This window comes from Lepeophtheirus salmonis, chromosome 14 (genome assembly GCF_016086655.4).
Source record: "Lepeophtheirus salmonis chromosome 14, UVic_Lsal_1.4, whole genome shotgun sequence".
In the NCBI taxonomy this organism is placed as follows: domain Eukaryota; kingdom Metazoa; phylum Arthropoda; class Copepoda; order Siphonostomatoida; family Caligidae; genus Lepeophtheirus; species Lepeophtheirus salmonis.
The window spans coordinates 38,807,581-38,827,095 of record NC_052144.2 but is presented as its reverse complement, the minus strand read 5'-3'; the positions used below and the strand labels follow the sequence as shown (position 1 = coordinate 38,827,095).

Genomic DNA, 19,515 nt, shown 5'->3' with positions numbered 1-19,515 from the left:
TTGGGCGGAGGTCTTCTCGTAGTTCAACCCAAAATCAATGTCCTAAAAGCCTTCAATACCTTCCTTTGAAATCCAGGGGTATCTTTGAGACCCCCTTTGCCCTCCTAAAAGGACGCACTATTCCACAGAAGAAGAAAAAAAGAACTCAAAAGTGTTTTTAATCATGCGTTCCATGTCATTTTTTGACAAATGTGAACAAAATCCCCTCCTGCTCTTCTAACCCACGTCTCCCATTTACTTCTGATACTACAACCAACTAAGTCAAATCAGGAATATCCATGATTGAAAAAGGATTATTTCTTTAATGATACGATCCATTTTTTATATATATTGAAAAATATATTCGTTCAAAAGCTTTGATGATGGACCAGTTCGTCCTTGTTCTGACATTGTTATTTAAATTAGTTAAAAGTCCAAACTAAAGGAATCATATTGCATTCCTTTAAATGTCATCCATTCCTTGATTAAAATTGGGATAATTAAGTTGACCCCTTATTATAAAAATGTCTTGTTACTCAATGAGAGCATATCTTGTGAAGCTATGCTTTGTCTTGGTTATTAATGATCTATATGTGAGGTTATGTCTTAACAAGTGTTCGCCTATTAGTATTTCTTTACTTATTAGGTCCGCAAATATCTTTATATATTGTGAACTAAATTGAAAATTATATTTATATGAAGCTTATTCCAAAAATAAGCAAAACGGGATTGACTTCAATATTCAAACTAATTTATATATTACCGAATAGAAAAATACAATTTTACCTTCTTTTTTTTATTCATAACAGACATTTATTGGAAAATTTTCTTCTTATAAAAATCCCCTTCGAACTCTCTCTTCATTTCAAGATTTTTGATTCAAATTGAATTTATGATGTAATTGTACAATCTCAGCAAACTAATTGACTTTTAAGATTAAATTTGCTGAAATTATAGTTTTATTTCTTTGCTTCCCTCTCATTTATTTGCTTTCAAAAAATACATCCCAGCTTTTTGATTCGTTTTTTCTCTTGTTTAATTAGTATATAAATAATAAGTATTATTTTGTGTTGTCTTATTAATATTTCATTTTTGGTACAGTCCTTACAGTAATAATATATCAATACATTATAATCTATTTTGTTATTAGTTGACGTATTAAATAAGTGTTTACGAGAGGGGGCACAGAGTGCTGCTAACTTCTTTTAATATCCTTAGTTAGTATTTATACCCTTTAGACATTGATTATTCAGATACGTTAATTATGTTTCACTTTATAATATTATATATTTTTTCTTTTTTTATATTACAGAAATTTCTTTCATACGGAGCTGAATAAACTTTTTGTTAGTGTCACTCGTTAGTCATCATGAGCACTACTAAATGTGTGTCAGTCAAATCGGGGGGTACTCCTCCTGGTCCGGATTCTACATGTGCAGAAAACAATTCGTCCTTTCTCTTAGAGGCTCTAGAAAAAATGTTGGATTCTAGGTTTTCTAAGCTGGAGTCTCGTCTATGTGAAATAGAGAGCAAGTTCAAAGATATTGATGAAAAGATTGTTATTCATTCTGGAAATTCAATTTTCAAATCTTCTGATCTGTCGTCCTTATCTACTGAGATGAAGGGGGATCCCTTCGACAAGAGTTTGAATAATGTTGCCTCTGAAAAACAAGTTCAAAAATCACAAATTCCTTCTGATAATTTTGTCAATGAGTGTTTGTCGTCCATAAAGACAGAAATCGTTGATTCCTTAAGTTCTTTGGATAATAAGATGAGTGAATTTTCTTTGGTACTTGAAAAACAAGAAGAATCTATTAGTGTAAGTAATCAAACTATTTATTATTATAATTAGTACGTGTCGAGATCACGTTACTTGTGTATTTCAAGAATAAGGCATTAAGATAATTAACTTTTGAAAATCATGCGCTCTTTGTATATTTCAATTGATTTGACCAAATAATACATCATTATTACAGAGTATTCACAAGAGGATTGAAAACATTGTTCCCGAGGAGGAAATAAGGAACTTGGTCCCGAAAATCGTTCAATTACAGACGAATCTGGATTTTCTTCTTGCTGGAGAGTCTGAAACGAATGCGCTAATTGACAACGTCATTCCTACCATCAATAAATTGCAAAAAGATATTGAAAATTTCACTGCATCTCAGAAAGGAGAAAGCACAAAGCTCAATGTAAGAGAATATATTAGTTCATATAATAAAATAAAAAAGATCTACTGCAATATGTAGAAAATGCTACATTATTTTGAAATATTTTTTAATTTTTCTTTCTTTTTTCATATTCTAGGAGGAATTATTTCCTAAAATCCAGAAATCTCTCGGGGAGATTTACGACAAAACAAAAGACGTCAAATGTGATGTCATAGATAATAGAGAACTAGTTCATGATAAAAGCTCTAAGATGTCTAAAAGTGTTGAAGATTTGAAACATAAAATGTCCAGATTAGAAGAGAAAGTTATACGTTTAAGTCCACCTGAACGTAGTCGCTCTAAGGATAATCAAACTCGAAGTGCTTCTTCTTCACGTAGAAGCAAAAATTACCAATCTGAAGATCATAGAAGTGGTCGTGACGGATCTTATAGAAAATCTATTGATTCGGACTCTGATTCAGATCACGATAAAAGCAAGTCAGCTAGCACTAATGACGATCTCAATGCTTCTAAGGAAATACGCTCTCAACTCTTGAGCATATCTCGTGGAATTGAGCATTTAGAAAAAGAAATTCGTAAAGTGGATATTGTTGATATTATTGAGGAAAGAGTTATACCGAATATTTATTCTATTCGTAAGTCAATTGAACAAGCTGCTCCAACTTCACAATCCCCAGTATCTCCTGTTAAAAAATTTGATCCTGCCAGTAGAAATTACTATGGAAAATATCAAGACGACCAAACTGGAAGAAAACGTTTTCCACCAGAGTATCATAGAAATAGCAGAGGTCGTGGACGTGGTCTGGCATCTTATCAGGGAACTAAATGGACATATGATGAGCATGGAAAAAGAGAACCGCTTTCGGATAACGAAGCAGATGATGCATATAGATCAAGATCTCCTAAACGTCGCTCTTCTAGATCAAGATCACGTGATTCTGAAAGTGCTGATCGTTCTAAAGATAGGAGGAAGAAGGCCAAGGAAAGGTCTTCATCTCCTGACAGTGAAGATGGAGAAATACAAATTATGGAACGAACGATTGAAAAAATTTCAATAGCTGTTGTTGAAATTCAAGATAAAATGGACTCATGGTTGAAATACTCTAAAAAGACTTTGGCTAAATCTGATGAAAATACTGGCAACTTAATGGAAAAGTTATCAAATAACTCATCCGTCATTATTACTATGAATAGCAAGATTGAGTCTCTACCCGAGACATTGGAAAAATTAATTGAATCCGAGATGAACATAAAGAATTCGATTAGAATGGATAAAGCTATTGAAGATAGCGAACTAAAGGGGAAATGCATACTCGATGTTCAATCTAGACTTGGTGAGTTCAACACAGCTTTCGAACGTCATTTTTCCGACTTGTCTAACAAAATAGATTCAACTGTTGGCAAATCAACGTCAAAAGCTGAGGAAGTAATAACCACCACTTTACTTCATCGTCTAGATGACTTAATTAGTCGGACTAAAAAGAATGATAGTTATATCAAAAGTAACAATGAGAATACTGCAAAAATATTTTCTTTGCTCAAAAAGATCGAGTCAGCTGAAAAGGCAATACTTAATGAAATGCAAAAGAATTTGTCAACTTTTTCAAATGCTACTAATGGAGAAGGTAGTCTAAAGGAAATTTCTAAATGCCTTCAAGAAGTATCTCCAAGGTTGCATGATCTTTATGTGAAGATTCTACCTGTTCTTGACGAAATAAAAACTATGCAAAAAAAGTCGTTTGACAAAAAAACTGTCGAGAGAAGGGAAGATTCAGAACATATACAGAAAATATTGGATCTTGTGGAAGATATAAAAGAGGAGAAAAAACTAGAGCCTCTTTCACTTCCTACAGATAACAACATGCTTCAAGTTTTTAATGCGCTAAATGACCTGAAGATCACTATGAATAGTAAAGAGACCCACACTTCTAAAATCATAAATGAGCTAAAAACGGATAATACAAAAATGCAAGGAAGAATTAGCGATATCAATAAAGTTACTAAATCTTCTGAGAAATTGAACCATAAAGTTCATTCAATTCTTGAGGAACTACGAAAAAATAATGCAACAGATGCCAAAACTATTTCACAAATGAACACTGTCCTACAAGGAATCAAAGCTAGTGGTCCAGCATATGAAAATAAAGTTTTAAACTCTTTAAAGGATTTGAAAGAAACTTTAACGAAAAGTGTAACCGAACTTCCCACCATTGAATATATTACACCATTATTGAAATCTGAGGATGATTTCTTTTCCGGACAATTTCAATCTTTGAAAAAATTGATTGAAGAGCTAATTGACAAGGTACATTAATTACGAATCATTAATAAATAGATTATACTGTTAACCGTATTTGATTTTACACATTTTTAGGTGAATTTGGATGAATCCCAGAATATGCAACAACTATTAGACTCCACGCAAACCATCATCTTAGAAATGTTTTCGAAAGAATTAAAGAAAGCTGAGAAGAACATTCTAGAAATCGGTACATCATTGGAAGGTCATTTGGAAAAAAATGAAGCTCGAAATACTCAAGTCCTATCCGAAATGGATGAAGGGTTTAAATTTCGCTTTGATCAAGTTGAGTCCTATCTGAATACTCAATTTAAGGATGTAGATCAGAAAATTAAGGATATCTCTGACGTTTGTTCCGCTAAAACTATCATAGGGACCACTAAAAAGAACAACAAAAAAGGAGAACAACATTTTATCGGAGTCGATTTTACAGCTAAACTCTCAGAAATAGAAAAGAAGATGCTGAGTGAAAAGGAGTTTAAATCCCTTATGGACGAACTAAGCAAATATCAGAAACTTAGTTCGGAAATTTTAAATTCTGTGGAGGATTTGAAAATATTGACAAGCTCTACCCCCACTGCTATACATGAAATCGTACCTAAAATTGAAAAAATTCACTCAATAATTTTAGATATACCAAACGAGTTTCTCACTGCAATGGCTGCAACTGAAGAAAACTTGTGTCTTAATTTAGACGCCAAAATGAAGGATCAACATCAATTGACATTGCAGGAAATCTTTGACAAATTTGATCATATGGACAGTCGCATGGCTGTTATTAAAAAGTATGCCAAGCATGGTCCTCTACCCACGAATGCTGTTGTTCAACTATCTTCTTCTTCTTCAACTCCGGCTCCATCTACTCATTCTCAAGGTACCAATAATGAGGAACAAAAACAAGATCCTCAACAACAATCTCCAAATGTCGAATCCAACTCTCCAAGTGTAATTCGACAAATGGGTGAAATGAAATCATTTCTAATTGAAGAACTAAGTAGCATTAAAGACATTAAAATCTCGTTAGATAGCTTCCAATCCTCATTAATTCCTATGGTTGAGGATGTTCGTACTTTGGACAAACAAATATTCCAAGAGCAAGCAAAAGGTATCGTCGTAGAGGATCAGCTTGAGGCACTATGCAACACTTTGTTACAGCCTATTCAGAAACTTGGATGTGGAGAGGATCTAATGGTCCCTCAAAACAATGATTCTCTTTGTACATCTCTTTTAAACTCCTTGGAAGACAAGCAAATTCAGTGTTTGGATTTGTTAGGTGATTTAATGACTTCATTCAGAGGTACTAATAATACTCGCAGTAAAGACTCTTTTAGCAACGCTGTCAAAACTGCTGTTGAAGCTGCTATATGTCCTCAGATCTTGGGTGGTGGAAATGGAAATCGGGCTGATTCTTTGGAAAAAGAGGCGCGACAACGTTTTGAATCTATTAATAAATTGATAGCTTACTTTAAAAAAGTTCAGGATCTCGAAACTGATATAATTTCAAAATGTGATCGCTCTATTGAGTTGCAAGCTCAGCTCAACGAGCATCTTAACTCCGTTGTTCCCAACGTTGATCGTGTTAGATCATTGCTTGAGGGACTCACCTCTCCTGTGTGTGATACCGACAGAGACAAATCATTTGATGCTTTGGATACACTCTGTGAGGATATAGTTCAGCACCTCAAAGGAATTAATGAACTTAGTCACAAATCGTCAGAACCACGTTCCCAAAGTATTGACGAATTGAAGGAATTCGTCCAGCTTTCAGTTTCCGTGATGGAAAGACTTTTAAAAGAAGATGATAATGAGGAAACTCAGAATTGTCCTCCTCCCCTCGTTATAAATAATAGTGATTTTGCTGCTCACGAACATAGTGATGAAAATCCAACTATTATGGACACTAACATAGGTGATATTCAACTTGGTAGTAGTGAGAATAGGGCCACTACACCGTCTGCTACTGCAACCACTCCTACGACTATCATCACCAATACCACTGCTCCTCTCCCTGTTCCTCCTGTCCAGTCCTCCAAGGATGCAGATACTCTTCTCAGTGAGAGTAGTAATGCTCCAGCACCATTACTAGCAGAAAACCCTTTCTTTGAGAACCCTGAAGTCAAGAAAAAATCCCGTAAACGCAAATTGGGACCTAAAAGTTGTGTACCTAACTATGTGGACGAAGGTCCCATGGTGGTGGAAGATGAGGGAAACCCCTTTATAAAAGAAGATTCAATTAAGTTTGACTCATCCCTACCTCTTAATGACCAGAGTTTGCAACCTGTTGTCAAATTAGTTAAAACACATGACAAGGTCGCTCCTCTGCGAATTAAGAAGTCTAAACTCATGTCTTCAGTTGAGCCTCCTGAGCTAACTGTAATACCTCCCAATTTTTCACCTTCAATGGTGAAAAAATCTACTACTGATCTACAGCAACAACAACAATCAATGTCGTCAGTTAGTAATATAAATCCCGAAGATGCTCAACATTTAACTTCCTCAAAGTCTCCTCCTTCTCCTGCTCATACTCCAACACCTTCAGCTAACACTACAGCCACTACCACAACGAACACTGTTAAAAAGACATCCAAGGATGGGGTAGGAGGTAAAGAATCCGCATCGAAAAAGGTGACTGCTTCAAAGAGGATATGTTTCAAAAAGGAGAAATTCGACATCTAACGAAATAATGAAGATGAACTACTACTCCCCAACCCTCAAAGACATTATTCTCACATTTCTACTCATCTCACACAAGTGGTGTTGTTAATCTAGTTTGGCGTACAAAAACACTTAAAAGTTTTGTCCTTCCTTTTTTGTGGTGACTATTAAAGACTTATGTATTTCTCAGTAATTTGTTGATTAATTTTCTCAAAAGTTTGTTCTTGTACAAGACTAAAATATTCTGAGATTTTTATTTCTTAAGAAAGAAAAATAGTAATAAAAAAATAAATACGAAACTTTGTTTGTTGATATAATTTCAATCATTTTTAATCACTTCAAAAAATAATATTATTCACTGTTTATGTTTGATTGATTCTTTTATTTGTTTGGAACATCCATCCTTGAATCTTGTTCACAATTCATTTGAGCTCCAACTCCTTCTCTAACTGATTAGATTGATTTTTATTGCGCTTAATTCAATTATGTAGACTAGATTCATATATTTACCTCTTACATAACATATGCGTCTATTAAGATGGATTGGATTGGGACTGTTCCATGGGATGGTTTTCGTAGTTAATTCGTAGCTTGAAGAAAATGATTTAATTCAGAAAAAATGGTCATGATTCAATACTACGAGGAGAATACTATACCTACAAACCTACTATTGATTATGATCATAATTAATCAACGATTTTTGTGATGCCTGCACGTTGAAAAGTTTAATAAAAATGATATTAATATGTCTTATTAGAATATAGAACCATGTTTACAAACATTGAACCATCAAAACCACGCACTTTTTGATTTGTTTTTTATTGGTGATTACCGGATGGTCCATTGAAATCTGAACACTTGCTAATTCAATAATGAATTAATGTTGAGTGATAGAAATTAATTCATATTTCGATATATAAATAAAGCATAAACAATTTGTTGCAAAACAGACCTGAGCTGTCTTGCTTACGTACAAGTTGATAAAATGACAATTGAACGTGATCTACGAATTTCCATTTGCACACTGCAAGCCCTTGGGCGTCTCTAGGACCACCGTCTATGTAGTCAGCAATTCCAAATAGTTGTAGAAGAAGAAGTTCTCTATCAAAAAGGCCAAACTGGACCCGTTTGATCTAGAAAAAAAGCACAGGACAATCCCCTCATGTCCATGAGGGCCCACGCGAGAGATCCCAGGATTTCACACCAAACTGTCCAGAGAGCTATCAAAAAGTGGGTGAGGAGACCTCCTTTGACACCAACAATGGAAATAATTGTTATTTAATGATGTTTTGTTTTTTTGCCTAATTTCATGTGAAACTTAATTATCAATCACAGTAAATAGTAAAAAAGGTATATTTTTTTAAATTTTATTATTAACTATTTTCTATTTCTGTAAATGTTTTATTTGTTTATCTTATATATGTATTATAATTATTACTTTATACTGACAAACTGTAATAAAAAGTAAAATAAATGCTTGAATACTCTCCCCTACTTATATTGCCTTTCAAATAAAATCTGTCATTAATTTAATTGTGATGATAAATTTTGGCTTCTACATTTGCAATTAGCGGGGCATTTAAAATGCATTTTTCACGCAAAATACAAAATGGAACAAAAATCTTTGGAGGTGAATATTTTTAAAAATTATACATTGAATATTTTTCTATAATATAGGCTATGAATTATGATACAGGTGTGCGCGTCTAAAACTAAACACTCCTTTAAATTTTACTCCTTGTACATATTCGGGATTTTATTGAGTTGAAACCGGTTTATACTTTAAGGCAAGGGTCTTGACTAGTTATAAACAAAACTCCAGCAAAATCTAAATAGCTACAGTAAAACAACAGCCGATAATATGGAGAGACGTCGAGTTGCAATTTTGGAACTTTCCGCGCGGGGAAAAACTCCCACTTAAATTGCCAAGGTTCTTAACTGCAGCCGCACCACCGTTTACAGCGTGGTAGCCAAAGGGACTCCTTAGGCGACCACAAGATCTAAGTCAAGGCCTCGGAAGGTCGGACGAAATGGTTGCTGCCGTGAAAAAAGTATGTCGATGACAAGAGAGGCAAGGTCACTGTCAGCGGCCTCTCCAGGGAGTTTAACGTCAGTAGAAGGACCATGGATAGGCTAGCCTTAAGGTCTACAAGAGAACCCCTCGTCAAGCCTGTAGACAAGGAAAAACGCCTCGTACGGTCGAAGATTCTTCTCAACAGTCTTAAGAAAAAGCCAGCCGATGTCGTCGTTTTGTTCAGTGATGAGACGCCCTTCTCGGTGCCAGGGATGATGACGTGGTGCATGTGGGTAAAGAACGGCACTAAGACAACCTCCAGGTCAGAAATGTGATCTCATCTTCTTGGAGGACCACGAGAGGCGAGACGTACTGCCAATACTTGAAGGTGTAGTGTATTCGTGTTTCCTTCCCCCTTGTTCTCTTCTCTTATTTTCTTGTATGTATATAAATGTGTAAAGTACAGTCTTTTACCTCGTTTTAAGTATAAATAGTCGTGTATTTTATGCATGTATCAAAGTAGGTTATTGTATTAATAAGAATATAATTGTTCCTATTAGACAACCTTTGTTTTATTCCTCCGCGTCTTTCCTCTCCCCGTTTGTCTAAGTCATCCTGGATTCCTTGGTTTAAATAGTTTGTGTCTCCTCAACCTCGTCAAGACACAACAGAAGAGCAAAGTGTTCCCTTGGGCCAGGGCCACTTACGGGGACAGGTGGTAGTGGCTGCAGGACGCTGCCACTCTAGCAATCTTACCCAGGAGTTCCTTCAGATCGAGACCCCAGCCTTCTTCGATCGGAATTATTGCCCGCCTCACTCCCCTGATTGTTCGCTGCTTGACTTCGCAGTGTTTGGGCGTTTAAAGGGGATGCTGTTGGGAGTCCAAGGACCCGCTGAAGTCTGCCCTCAATAATGCCTGAGTCAACCTCGACCAGAGCTTCATCGCCAGGTCATGCAGCAAGTTCCGGTTCAGGCTGGAGTTGGTAGTGGAGAACATGGGCGGCCATATTAAATATACATGTGTCTAAGACTCTCATCTTTCATGTTAAATAAATTAATTCGTCGACCACTTTAAAAATTACAGAATTATTTAATTATTTTTAAAAACTTATGAGTGTTCAGTTTTAGACGTGCACACATGTATTATGATTCAGTTAAAAGGGTCTAAAAAGAGTGTCGTTTTTCATGATTTTTCAGCCTCAAAATGGAAATATATAGAGTTCAGAACAATATACTGAATCAATAAAAACACTTTTACCTAAGTTTTATTAATTTTACTTTTAATTTGGGGATTTTTAAGGATAAAAAGTGACTCTGAAGGATAATAATCCCGAATTACTATTATTTCAGAATTCTGATAGAAAAACTGAGATCAGTTGTGGATGCTACGCTTATTTCTATTACTTTAGTATTAGAACTAATAACAATACTACTATCAATCCATTAATAAATAAATCATTCTGGGTGGAAGGGGCTGAGTATCTTAAATATGAGCCTTGGATTTTCGTGAAATAAGATCAAAGATAAGGTTGATAGTAATAGAGTTTTGAATTAAATATAAACCCTGGTATTTTAAAATGAATTCTATTTGTTTTTGTTAGTGAGTGCTCTAAAGACTTATTATAACTCATTCATTCTTCAGTACAGTATTGCGGATGAATGACTCATACGTGTACTTTATGACTGGAGTATCAAGTAGTTACGCGTGATCTTCCTTATGAAAAACGGATAGTACTGTACCATTGATGAATTCTTGGAGAATTATCTTCTATATTAGTAAAGCAAAATTTGTCTTTTAGCCGTCACCTAATTACTCCGGGTACTGGCGCTACTAGGCTGCCCATAAGACCAAAACGATCATAGAGATGATAAACAATGGCAAGTGAAATTCTTTGACGTCTTTGATTCATCTTCTGAATCAATCCATATACTCACACTAATTAAATCTGTTTCAAAATATTATGCAGCCATAAAATTATATCACGTTTGGGATAACGTTAAAGTGATAGGATTTAAGAGACCAAAGTTCGGAGCATACCCATGAATCTTATTCAATTTAAGTGTTTTGTTTCAACTTACACTGCTTCATAAATAAAAACATAATACATTCAAAATATAGAACTTTTGAGCAGATATGGAATATTTTATATATAATTTAGCCGACACGTAAGTGTGAGTTTTTTTTTGGGTTGATTCCTAGTCCTGATGACCTTTTCCAAGTATCAATCTTGCATTACATTATGGATAGTGTTGGATTGGTCTAAAAAGACTACAGTCATATCAGTCAGGTCAAGGAAATCTACAGTTGCACTACGCGCATAAATAGCACGCCAATCTTTCACCGCCATTGGGATCGAAAGGAAAAAAGAATAAAGAACATGTCCCTTCCTCTTAGCTATAGATTTCATTTGTCAGGTCCAATAAAATTTGTCAATCATAGGACCGGTCCTTATCGATCTTTCATGGTAACTACAACAGCTGAAATGACATAATTACTAGCTATGTCGTTTCATCTGTCATACATAACCTCTTTCAAGAGACAAGACAGCAAGGTAGTGGATCATATATTCCAGCACCTTACAAGACAGGAAACACTGTAATGAATGGATAAGATACCTGAATCCTGATCGATCAAAGTTTAAAGTAATAAGTGTGCGTCTAGAACTTATTATTATACGATCTAGCTATCATTTATTATTTTCTTCGTTTTTTTAAGAGACTGAAAAGGAAAAGGAGACAGGATGGTTGAAATAAAAATAGACAAAAACTATGTATATGATCAATGAAGTTCAGGATTCACTTAACCTCGATCAAAAAATACAGAATACCCTTGGTAGATGATAAGGGTTATGTATTTTTGTTTTGAAATATGGGTTTAATTAATAGTTTAACACTGTCTGAAATGTTGACTTGTATTAAATTACATTAGATGAATCTTAGTAAAAAAAAGACCTGATAAAAATGAACTGCGCAAAAGATGAAAATATACGGGATTTTAGACGAATCAGAAATAACAAAAACCATTCTTGATTGATATACACGACTCCCATGGGTGTAGCTTAAGATGACCATGATGACTACTCCTCTTTCCCTTATATTCTCTTTAGTTTTTTTATTATTCAATCCTAGCCATGACCGTAGGACTGAAAAGACCGACGTATTATTCGACCGTTGAACGGTAAAAAAGATAGGACCAAAAAAAAACTGATTATTAGCTTAGGCAATCAGTTTAAGACCGATCCAATACTAATTATGGACCTTTATTTTATCAATATTATGTTTGGCCCATAGATCTACTACATCCTTAATATGCCGAATTGCCAATCCCTTTGTCGTCTCAAATATATTCGTTTCTTTATTGCCTATATCATATAGGCTATATTGTATAAAAAGGGGTTAGGAACTTGTAAAATTGTTGTTGTAGCAAAGTTCCATCACACCAAATATTTTGGGTATCATTTATCATGAATACATAATCCGCATCATTTGCAAATCATAAGAATTAAAAACTGAGTGATGCATCAATATATGGGATTTAACGTTTGGTTTAATTAAATTACATAACATTAAGTGAGGCTTATATTGTGAAATAATTATATGATGGATTTCCCGTAGTTATAAAACTCCCAGAAAGCCCGGAATCCCTAATTTGTATATTAGAATATGAAGATAATTAATAAGTTAATGAAACTGTACAATAAACAATTTATTTTATTTATCAAACATTTCAATTTTAAATTTAAAAAAAATTGATATAAAATCATATTGAACTTATAGTAAGTGTTAGAACAAAATAACTAACCTACGACTTTAGCAATGTGATATTTGATTTGTTTTATGGGTAAAGGGTAAAAGGACGCTATATTTGTGAAAACTAGAGATAAACAAATTCCTTAAGCGTAATAGTTTGGTGAAACCAAGAGTTCGGTCATAATCAACAACTGGTCATCAGTAAATTTTAACTTATGTTCATCCCAATTATCTTGATGTGTTCTTTTAAACTCTTGCAGTGTTTTCTTAATGGTCTTAGGTACTGGGGTTGGATCATGAAGATGGGTTTCTAGTTCAATAAGGATATCGGGCACAAATTCAGGGACTTCATATGGATATGCCTCTACAAAACTACAAAGACCTATGAAAAAAAAATATATATATATAAATTATAAAGACTATTGAGATATATATGTAATACATTACCTAAAATTCCAGAATGAAACTCAGCTAATTTCTCTTTGGTCGAAAGATTGGGAGTAAGAGATTTCTTTTTTGAAAACTTGCTTTTTCGATTATCTCGCGTCATGCACAAACGTATTTTGGAGCGAAAAAGTTTAAGTAACCTTGTAAAAGCTTCGTCACCCAGAAATTTGGAATGTAAAAGCCCACAAAGGATTTTTGCAGCTTTTGAGCGAACTTGTAAATTGTTATCTGTCATGAGTTTTACAATGAAATTCTCTACACGTAGAACAATATCAGCATTAGTGCAAATACTTAGAAAATTGGTAAATACAAAAACTTGAATAAATTCTAATAGAGAGAGTTTAGCTTTGTACGAGTCGGACTGTACGATGCGATTTGACATATCCAGGACATGAGGTACAACTTCTGAAGGAACTATACAAACACTCAAGAAACAGAGAGCCTTAAGACAAGACTGACTCAGTTCCTGATCTGTTTCCACTCCAATAAACTGACAAAAAAAGGGAAGAAGCTCATACATTTCTTTTCGAATCGACACAGAAGTCATCTGAAAATAGTACTGACACCAATTAGAAACTGTTTCTAGGATGTGATCACTCTTAGTCTTTCGTTGAAGCTCACTATCGTCATCAACTGGATCATCTTGATCTATTTCACTCCCTCGACTCGATTCATCGATAGTATTATGATTGGCTCCACCATTGATAACAGGGTTTCTGTAATTTAAGTTTAAATAAGGAAGTACATGGCTTATAAACCCGACACGGGTTGGGAATCCTTTTCCCGAATTCCAATCTCCAGGATACTCAGCATCTTTGGTTGTGAGAGTCGCTAGAACTTTTGCTATGTCATTGCGAATTTTGGTATAGGGGTGATCCAAATTTCGAGTTAGAATTTTGTAGGCACGATCGTGCAAGTCCAATGCTTTCCAATTCTGTTTGAGTACTTTATTCATTAGGCAAAGTATTCCCGATTCGTTTAATGCCCGCTTTACACCAGGTACAAAATGTTTCTCAAACATAAACTCATAGAGCCAAGTCATACGGTTTTGATCAACTTTATTCGTTATTGCTGAGAAACAAACTTCCCAGTCATTTAAGGTTTCATTGGTTAAATGACTATTCAGTAACTTATCAAGCATGGGAATAAGATATTTTTCCCAGAGTACTTTACTCTTTTCATAGCTCCAGAACCTGGAGCCACACACTACACCACACACTACTTCTGCTGCAACCCTTTGATGACTTTCTTCAGAACTCTCAACCAAAGGACTTACCTTACGAAAAATAATATCTACAAATGCATCATTAAATGATTCAAAAAGAGAGGTAAAAAAAAAGGCCTTGTCCCAAGAGAAAAAATCCTCCCCTTTTTTATGCTCAATTGAATTTAAATCAATTAACTTATTAATGAATTCATCGTTCAAAAACTTTTCAGAAATTGAAGCTCTTATATTATTTTTATCGACCTCAGGAACACTTTCATCCACAGTTCTAAGCTTAGTCTCACCATCAAACCAATAGTAATAACCAACATTGGTTTTGACACAAAAAGGTTTGTCCCAATATTCTTTCAAATCTTCCTCAGATTCAAAACGTTTATACTGCATCCAATTGTTGTCTTCCCTCACCCCAGGCTTCAGATAATTACCTTCATTGCTTATTTGAACACTCTTTCGAGCCTTTTTAACTTTGATGACTTTAAGAATAGCTTCTAGAGCTTGAAATGCTGTAAGCCGTATTGTTAAATCTTCATGAATAAGTGCATCTAACCAAATTTTGATGGACTTCTCATGAGGAATGTGTTTGTGATTTATGAAGCCAAGGAGCATTCCAATACTCATTTGATACCTCCTCCAATGTAGATTTCCGTTTTGAATTAAATCAATCATTTCTAACTCTAATTTAAGAAAGTCCTCATTTATAACATCTTCAGATAGAGGCAGGAGATGCTCTTTGGAAAGTCCCATGAGTGCATACACCTCTTCATTTGGTTTAGGTAAAACGGTAGGAATATGAAACAATGAATAGTCTGAGAAGGATCTATTGATGTTAAATGAAATATACTTGAGGAGATCAATGACTGAATTTTTGTCAGAATGATGGGAAGTAATGAGAGCAGGCATGATCTTAGAGCATGAATTCCAAGAATACATGAAATGGAATTGTTGAGATAGTATAATATGAAGTGCACCTTTCAATTTTTCATGGCTTGAATCAGCCTTGATAGATTCAATCAAACGATCCAAAATCATTTCGTGAATTTTTTCAGTCGTTGGACGAAACAAAAGTCTATTTAGTAATTCTTGAGCAAAAATTCGAACTTCTGAGTACCTTAATATTATGATACACAAAATTATTTAAAGAAAACATAAAATTTTGATTAAATAAGACATACCTGTAGGTTGCTAGTTCAAAAAGATCGTTGATTATCTGAGGGGGAGTCCTTTGGGTATCAATGATATTTTTAAGCCATATAAAAGTCCTGAATTGGATAACTATTCGATCCAGCAACACCGATTCTAAATGTTTTTTAGAACGAACTAGGTGATTTTTCTTATGCTCCTTCAAAGTTCTATGTTCCTCAAATTGATCATCAAGATCATCTTCATTCAATCCAAAAGAAAATAGAATACTGTCAAATATAGACACTATAGTATCTAAAGAGACTGTGTCATCAGATGATACCGAGAACAAATACTCTTTAACTGCATGACAAACTTCATACACGACTTGTCTAATAGGACGACCCTCGAAATATACATTAAATTTGTCGAAACATGGAATTATACTCGGAAGAACAGTTGTTGGTTTTTTATCAGGTTGTACGAAAGACTCAGTCACTTCAGAGGACCCTTGAAGTATTTTATACATTTGCCTAAGATTTCTTAGCACTTCCTCCTTCTCCATGGTTTTTTCACCTATAATTATCCATAGCATGAATTAAACAGTAATGAAATAAAATACAAAATAGTATGATTACCTTTAGAAAATTTGCTTAAATTATTGATACACGGAGTAAGATATCGCTTAACTAGGTTCTTAACGATTTCTAATTCTTTGTCACCAGGTAAATACCATTTAATCTTAAGATTATCTAAATCACCAGGAAGGCCCCATTCGTATTTTTCAGAATAAGGAATTGGAGTTGGCTGGAAAGTTAAAGGAATTTTTTAGTTATCAATTCAATCGATCAACGCGTTTATCTTACTAAATTAGCAGGAACGTCCTTAAGTATTCTTATTTGACAAAAACTAGCAATCACAGTTTCAAGAATATTGGCAGCAATTTCATAATTATCCTTTTGTTGCAATATCAGTGTTTTATCCAAAACAGTACATATATCCTCAATATGAGGTACTAGATATGAAGGGCCCACAACATTAGGACTCATGACCTTAAATCCAACGACTTCCGAAAAGAGAAGTAGAACGAACTGGAGTTCCTTATTTTGCCTACGTGGATCACACGATCGATCTTCAACTAAAGACATAATACGTTCCTTAAGATGTGGAATAAAGAATTTTAAAGTTTTTTCTGGTTTTATAGAGACAACGCTTCTGCACATTCCAGCCAAAATGCCACCGGCAACTGCAGGCTCCAGAATTCGATTTTGGACATATCTATAAGCGATAAATATATATATATATATCCATGGAAAAATAAGCTAATGAACTTACTTTTTTAATTTATTGAAAGCCGAATCAAAGATTGAGCTTGAACAACGAGACATTATCTTCTGAAAAGTATCCGTAATAGCAGCATCTGCAACCATTTCTTCATCGTTGTAACTGTCATCCATTGCATCATTCTCACTTCTAGTTTCCTCTCTTGAAGAATTCTCAACAAGCCTGAGACATTTATCTACAAAGTTGATAGCAAACTCCTCGAAAACACTACTCTGAAGACACATTTCAGATAAGTTTTTAGAATGTTTGAGAGATCCTGGACTCAAATAATCAATTCCGATGTTTTCACAATCGTTGCTACGAATAGATTTAGAGGAATTTGAGAAGTCTATGACCCATATCATTTCCAGAATGTCTGACATAAGTATAAAAATATCCGTACATTTCCATATATCATTTACATCAATTCCCGGAAGAAGAGATGTAAGAATAGGAATGATCTCCAAAGGATAATTTTCAACAAGGGGTCGAGTAACGGCTGTTAGTGCATTGATGCATGCATGGAAGCGTTGAGGCTCCGTAAGTGTTTCAACGGATTGCCTAAAACGATTAATAATCATGGGTAAAACATAAGTAGGACGAAGAGTCGCTAAGTTGTTTAAGATTTGTTTCTTTTCATTCTCAAAATCAGAGAAGAGAATATGCCCTGCGACTGGCATTAGCATTAGTACAAACTCATCAATCTCAGCATTAGTGACTCTTTTTTCTAAAGGTGTCTTGGATTCCCATTTGGTGTTATATTTCTCAATATGAATCCGATCCACAAAATAGGAGCAAAGCAGACTGATAAAACTATGAAGAATTTCAGATGCAGAATTTGTGTTAGCAGGATAATAGTAGGACTCAATTGCACACAGTAAGCGCTTTAAATAGCTCATGGTTGGACTTCCACCACCAATGGTTGAAGTTATCCATCTCGAAATACTAGATATTGATTTAGCAGAATTGACATCAGAAAGACCAAATTGAAAACGTAGTCCTGAGCCTCCATACGTCACTGGTAAATTTAAAGCATTCATAATCTTTGTAAAAATATCCTTGACCCAAGGAGTCCAATCTATTCTTCCTAAATTATGATGAGCAAGGCGAGAAAGTAATTCAAACAACTCTATTTCCCAGGCGGGGGAATTTCCATATGCACTCCAAAAGCCAAAAAATTCTTCCAGCCACAAAAAATAAGTTTTTTCAGGGGGTCCAACATCAGATGATGTGGGCAAGAAAAGATTAAAAAAGGTCATGACCGTAGTCATTGGACAGTCATTTGGATTCATGAAAGGACGCCACTCCTTTAGCATTTCAGATGTAGATTCCTGACTAAAAAAGGATCTGGAATATTTTATAACTGAAAGAATAGAATTTTTGAATCCTGATTGACAAGGAATTAAATTTCGAGAGGCCGCATTGGAATGCTCCCAGAAGTAATACATCTTGAACAAAGGTTTCCAAGGTAGGACCAGGGTTCTGTCTGTAAATGAATAAATTGAATTAAATGAGTCCAATAATAAGATACGTCCAGCTCGAAGCTCGAGAATCCTACCCTTAGATAACAAATACTTTTTTTTCAATAGATACACAAGAATTTTGGATACATTTTCCAGAGTGACTGGATCATATTTGGAGAGGAAAAGACCGTACAGGGTTCGAATGAACTCCTCGTGCTCCTTCCGTGTAAAGCGAAATCCGTATAAAATGATGTACTAGAAAGATAAAAATTGTAATGATTTTATTGAATAAAGAAATCCCTCTCGAAAAGGTGGAGAGTAACGGTCTACGGAGTCGTACTTTATGCAGATCCACGGCGAATCTATTCGTCAGCTCAGAGGACGGGAGCCCATTCGATAAGTCCAAACGAGTCTTGAGCTCCTCCAGAAACTTTAGGGCATCATCATGCAAGTCGGATTCGTAAAACGGAAGGAATTGATTGTAGACAATCGGTCTTTGTAGCTTTTCCTTCTCCATTATTTCACTACTTAATATTTATTTATTATGAAATTCCGCGTAAATAAGGAACAAGAATCACGTTTCTTATTATTTTTTACCTCTAATACAACGGTGCAGTTGGGTAACACGAACCGAACTCTTAGTATGATAAAGAAATAGTTCTATCTTGTTAATACTAAGAGATACGAATACGAACCAATATTTAAATTACATAATCAATACATTTTTGTTACTGAATTAACTCCTATGATCATTGAGTACGTTTCACTATTCGGAGTACTCCCTCTGCTACGTTTAATGTTGTAAATCCACATGCACTTCTACCACATCCACCAATACGGATTAACGAAGTTAAAATTACGTACTTACTTATTAATGGATTTCAAAATTATTGTTCCAAACATTTATTCATATTAATATTACATATCGCATCATCTATGTTCCGAGAGCTTATTTTTATGATGCAACTTATGTACTATCAATTATTATGTTTTTAATTACATTTTTTTCGTCACATCCTGTTTCCCATTTCGATCATATTGCTGACGAAATGTTGCTATTGAAAATTCAA

The 19,515-nt window shown here is 34.6% G+C and overlaps 2 protein-coding genes across 2 annotated transcripts; one reads left to right on the top strand and one right to left on the bottom strand.

The window, feature by feature from the left end:
• Positions 1-1,291: 1,291 nt before the first annotated feature.
• On the top strand, positions 1,292-7,899 carry LOC121129732 (uncharacterized; the record flags this gene model as incomplete). The annotated part of the gene is given in 4 exon segments (XM_071893405.1): positions 1,292-1,798; positions 1,956-2,171; positions 2,287-4,455; positions 4,525-7,899. Coding segments are annotated over 4 exon segments (5,436 nt in total). The 3' UTR covers positions 7,126-7,899.
• Positions 7,900-12,803: 4,904 nt separating this feature from the next.
• LOC121128812 (proteasome activator complex subunit 4) lies at positions 12,804-19,078 on the bottom strand. The gene is made up of 8 exons (XM_040724408.2): positions 18,786-19,078; positions 18,541-18,700; positions 16,995-18,468; positions 16,526-16,937; positions 16,298-16,466; positions 15,713-16,235; positions 13,316-15,648; positions 12,804-13,250 (listed from the first exon to the last, which is right to left on the bottom strand). Exons 1-8 carry the CDS (start codon positions 18,960-18,962, stop codon positions 13,012-13,014), a joined length of 5,487 nt encoding a protein of 1,828 aa, XP_040580342.1. The 5' UTR covers positions 18,963-19,078; the 3' UTR covers positions 12,804-13,011.
• Between the last annotated feature and the right edge of the window lie 437 nt (positions 19,079-19,515).

Excerpts from the sequence above, each read along its gene's own strand:
- LOC121128812 (XM_040724408.2), bottom strand. The coding sequence starts at position 18,962 with ATGGAGAAGGAAAAGCTACAAAGACCGATTGTCTACAATCAATTCCTT. Across the intron at positions 18,701-18,785 it reads TCGCCGTGGATCTGCATAAA|TACATCATTTTATACGGATT; the intron begins GTACGACTCCGT and ends TTATCTTTCTAG. Across the intron at positions 16,938-16,994 it reads GCTTTCAATAAATTAAAAAA|ATATGTCCAAAATCGAATTC; the intron begins GTAAGTTCATTA and ends TATCGCTTATAG.